At 41.1% G+C, this 4,355-nt stretch overlaps 1 protein-coding gene across 3 annotated transcripts in view; it reads left to right on the top strand.

The window, feature by feature from the left end:
• The window catches only part of LOC101854424, a 33,440-nt gene that overhangs the window by 14,425 nt on the left and 14,660 nt on the right, over window positions 1-4,355 (top strand). For all 3 annotated transcript variants that reach the window (XM_005102782.3, XM_005102781.3, XM_005102780.3), the window contains exons 4-5: window positions 2,125-3,596; window positions 3,972-4,210. In XM_005102782.3, the coding sequence (XP_005102839.1) occupies window positions 2,125-3,596; window positions 3,972-4,210 (1,711 nt within the window). The remainder of the gene's footprint in view (window positions 1-2,124; window positions 3,597-3,971; window positions 4,211-4,355) is intronic.

The following is a 4,355-nucleotide window of genomic DNA, read 5'->3' as shown; positions in this document are numbered from 1 at the left end:
CCCCCCCCCCCCCCCCCCACCCCACAAAAATGTTTTTTTTAATTAACAGAAACACTTCTCTTGAAGTCACTGCACCCTGGGTCACTGTGCAACGCCTACAAACCATCTGTTTGATATAATGCGTTCACCCAAATTATTCCATCTGTCTCTTTGAAACGAATCTAGAAAATGCGCGGAAACCACTCCCATCCGTTTTCAGACATTTAAAATTCGATTTCCACGCTTTGTGTCGATTATCGTGTTGACGTTTCAATGGTGTGTGATATGCTAATCAGCAAGGGCTGGCCAGGACAAATAGAACCGAGGCGAACCGCCGCCAAGCACGAATGAAATGTGTCAATTAAAAATATATAAAAATTGGGGGGTTGGGAGAGGGGGATTTGGTGTGAGCTTTCAAACAATTTGTGTGGGTGGTTGTTGGGTACTCTGGGTTTTTTTTCCTTCTTCTTTCCTATCACCCTTCTCTCTCCTCCTCCTTTTTTTGTGTGTGACTCTCTTGTAACACCTCTAATCTTCGGCACTTATATGATCTTATAGTGTTGCTAGTTCCGTAAAACTTTTACTACTAAAACTAAACCAACTAAAACAATTAGTTATTTTTCCTCATAGCCTTCCTCAAATTTATGTATTTTATGCACGCCCTTCTTTCCTTTCCCTTACAATGACCTCTTATTCTCGTATACCGAAATTTCACAATAATTGTCTTACCAAAATAATAATATGGAGGATTCTGCACTATTTTAAAGTTAAACGACTCCCTCACCGTAGCTAATGCGGAAAGTGAACGCTAGAAGATTACACAATTATTGTTTTAATGTTTTTTTAAACCGTTCTATTCGCGCTACACAAGGGCAGATTAAGTGCTCGTTAGCAGATGGGAGATGGAACAGGAAATGAGGTTTTTTCTTTCGAAGTGATTTCTGCTGTTGGTGCAATCTGACCCACCGTCTAACTCAGTGATTGTCCAACTTTTTGGCACTTAGCGCCAGCATTTCTGGGGTTGGGTTTTAAAAAAGACAGTATATCCAGGGTTTTTTTTACGAAACTGAGTTATCGATTCCACCTGGCAGTTTAAAACACGTTACAGAAAAATATTGTGGCCTTATGGGGAAGGAGGACTGTTGTTATTTTGTTGTTGTTGTTGTTGTTGTTGTTTTGTTGTTGTTGTTGTTTAGTTGTTGTTGTTGTTGTTTTGTTGTTGTTGTTGTTTTGTTGTTGTTGTTGTTGTTGTTGTTGTTGTTGTTGTTGTTGTTGTTGTTGTTGTTGTTGTCGTTTTTGGCGCTCTCGAACAGTTTTCAAAACTGAATATTATACTATTAAAAAAATAAAACTCCAGACTTGTCACTTTTAAAAGGCAAAACGCTTTTTGGTACCGCCCACGAACATGCAATCGGTCATAATATGTAACAATGCACGAAGCCTAATTTAAAAAAAAAAACTTTTTATGCCTTCTAACTGCAGTTTTGAAACGGTTGTCTGTCCTAAAGAATTATTTCTCGAATTTAATTTCTAAATAGTTTAATAAAAACAATTCTTGAATAAAGAAAGAAAGAACAATCTAACACATTATGTAGGAACTTATAGTTAAAAGGTAGAAACAAGTTGTTCTCTTTTCTGCAAAGTTTTGTTTTCTACCATTTGACCATTTCAACAACGATGCATTCCCACGCAATCTGCACTAAATATTCTTTCGTTTTGTTCTGTTTTGGACTGTTAAGGGGGTACTCGTGTGTGATTACTTCTTTGCTATCAAACATTTATAGTCTTTATCTCTCTTCATTATTTTTGTTGTGTGTGGGGGTTTTTAGGGGGGGGGGGGGTATCTTACATACTCCCTAGTTATACCTCCAATCTTTGGCATTTGTAAGTCCTATTTGTGCTACAAGTGCCGTAAAATCTTAGTTTTAAAATGTGGGTGGTTGGCGGGTGCTCTGATGTGGTTTGCTTATTCTTTCCTATAAAACATCTATCGTCCTTATCTCCCCTCTCTCTTTTTTGTGTTTGTTACTCTCTTGTATCACCTCTAATCTTCTGGCGCTCATATGACCTTATGCAGTTGCGAGTGCCTCTACTAAAAAAAATATATATATTTTAAAAATCACACTCTCTCCCCATGTGTTCCAGCCACATCCCCGTCTATGGTGATAGTGTCTTCAGACGAGGAGTGGGAGCTCACGGCCGGAACGCTCAGGGAAGACAACTCTTGTAGCTCGGACCTGTCCGACATCGTTGTGCTGTCCACCTCCCCTTCAAAGGAAGCCGTAGTTGTCGCCTGCAGGAACCAGTTCTCTCCTCTAGAGCGGACCAGCTCTTCCTCGTCCGAGGGTTTTGTCATCACCGGTGACGGGAACGCCCATAACGAGGAATACGGACTAGAAGAAATGCCCGAGAAAAGTCTGGAGGACGTATCTATGTCGTCTATAAAAAGCATCAGCTCCACTTCAAATACTACAGTTAAATCCAAAAAGAAAAAGAAGAAAGGGAACCTGAAAAACGCTGAGGTGGCTAAGACTTCTGAAATAACGACACCACCCAAGATTTCTCTCGCGATAAGAGACGGTACACCACAACAGCTTGACGATAACGTTTGCAAACAATCATCTGTATCTAATATTTCTCCAAGAACAACATCCCCTGTAGCAAATAATCCAAATAAAACGCCATCCCCTATATCAAAATGTTCTCGTAGAACGCCAATCCAAGAACCTCAGGAGTTGAAAGAATTGGATCAAAAAGTGGACCAGAAGAAAGGTCGTTTAATTCAAGCAGAACGAAAGAACAGAAGCAAATCGGACAAGAAGAAAATGAAGAAACAGAAGGCGAAGAAGAGTCTAATTGAAGTGATGTACGAAGATGAAGGGGACACAGGGTGCCACTCCAACGATGTGCCAGAATTTAGCTCCGGCTTTGACTTAGAGCATGTCTTTGAGGACAAACAAACGAATCCTAAAAAGAAAAAATCCAAGAAGAGTAAAAAGAGCGCAACAACTGATTACGTTGACGTCACCGAAATATTGGCCGGTACAGCAAAATCTGGTACTTTGGTCGATGGACAGGCCACCCCTACACCTGTTTCAATCCTAGAGTCAAGCAACGCCACTGAGAAGAAATGCGCTGTTTTGCATGAATCTCAAGAAGCTAGTCAGTTAGCGTCACAAGAGATGATCATGAAAAAGCTGAATGACAAAAAGAAAAAAGTGGTATCAACGCATGGGGAGCAGCTCCCGCAGGAGACGGAGAAATCTGCACAGTTGCCGCCTCCTGTACCCGTGAAACCTGTTTGTCATCTGGACACAACCGTGGAGTTACACTCAAAGAAAGCCCAAAAAGAGAAGAAGAATATTTCTGTGAAATTAGCCGAACAGTCGTCGATGGAGCGGCGAGGAATTCCGAATTCCTGTGGCAGTGAAAACGTGAACAGAAAGCGCAAAGGTCAAGGAGGAAATATTCTGCTCCCCGGAGAAGAGCTGAAGGCCATCAGAGAGCAGTATGTCCACAAGCAGAGAGCCGTCAGCAAAAAAAGGAAACGCGCGCACCGGAAATCCTGCAAAACGTACAACCTGGCCTCGCTGTTTGGAGATATCTCGGGACCTGAGGTGAGGGATCCCAATCCTTTATGTTTATTACTGTCAGCGATTTATACCGCCAACGACTCGATTTTACGTCGTTCTTTGAAAACCAATACTATCAAGACTCAGTGTGAAATAGTAAAAGGCGCTTCTAAACACTAGTCACGGATGGGCAGTCTTAAAAGTTGACCAAGGGGTATGTTGCAGAAGCATTATTTTTTAATCTATCATCATTATCTCTTCCTCTTTTCTGAGTTTGTTACTCTCTTGTAACACCTCTAATATCCGGCACTCATAAGACCGAATTGTACTTCAGAAGCTGTAAAACGTTTACTAAAACAAAAACGATGATCTTCTGTACTCTCAAAAGTTTGTTTTATTATCTTTTAAAACCTTTTTCAGGAGATCAGTGAAACCTCGGAAGATAAAACAGTCGAGGTTTGTGAGCCTGAAGTACAGCTGCCTATAAGCAGTGCTACCTTACAAGACACCTCCTCGGACGGGTTCCCAGAACTGACCGTGCCAAAAAGGGTACGTGTGACGTCAGACCCGGCCAAAAGTGACACGCCGCTGATGAATACCACTGGCTCTACAGAAGGGTCGTCGTCTGCTGGACATACTTTAGAAGCTTGTGAACAAGGGTACGTTATTTTTAGATAAAGAGTAGAAACAGTTTTGGTTTGCCTGTATAAGGGGTATTTTGGTTTTTATTTATTTTTATTTTTATTTTTTTTGGGGGGGTTGTTGCTGATTTTTCTAATTGATGTTGGTTTGTGTGTGTGTGTG

This window comes from Aplysia californica, unplaced genomic scaffold, assembly GCF_000002075.1.
Source record: "Aplysia californica isolate F4 #8 unplaced genomic scaffold, AplCal3.0 scaffold00340, whole genome shotgun sequence".
NCBI classification, from domain to species: Eukaryota; Metazoa; Mollusca; class Gastropoda; order Aplysiida; family Aplysiidae; genus Aplysia; species Aplysia californica.
Note: the sequence above shows the minus strand (reverse complement) of the source record. Positions and strands in the feature narration are given on the sequence as shown.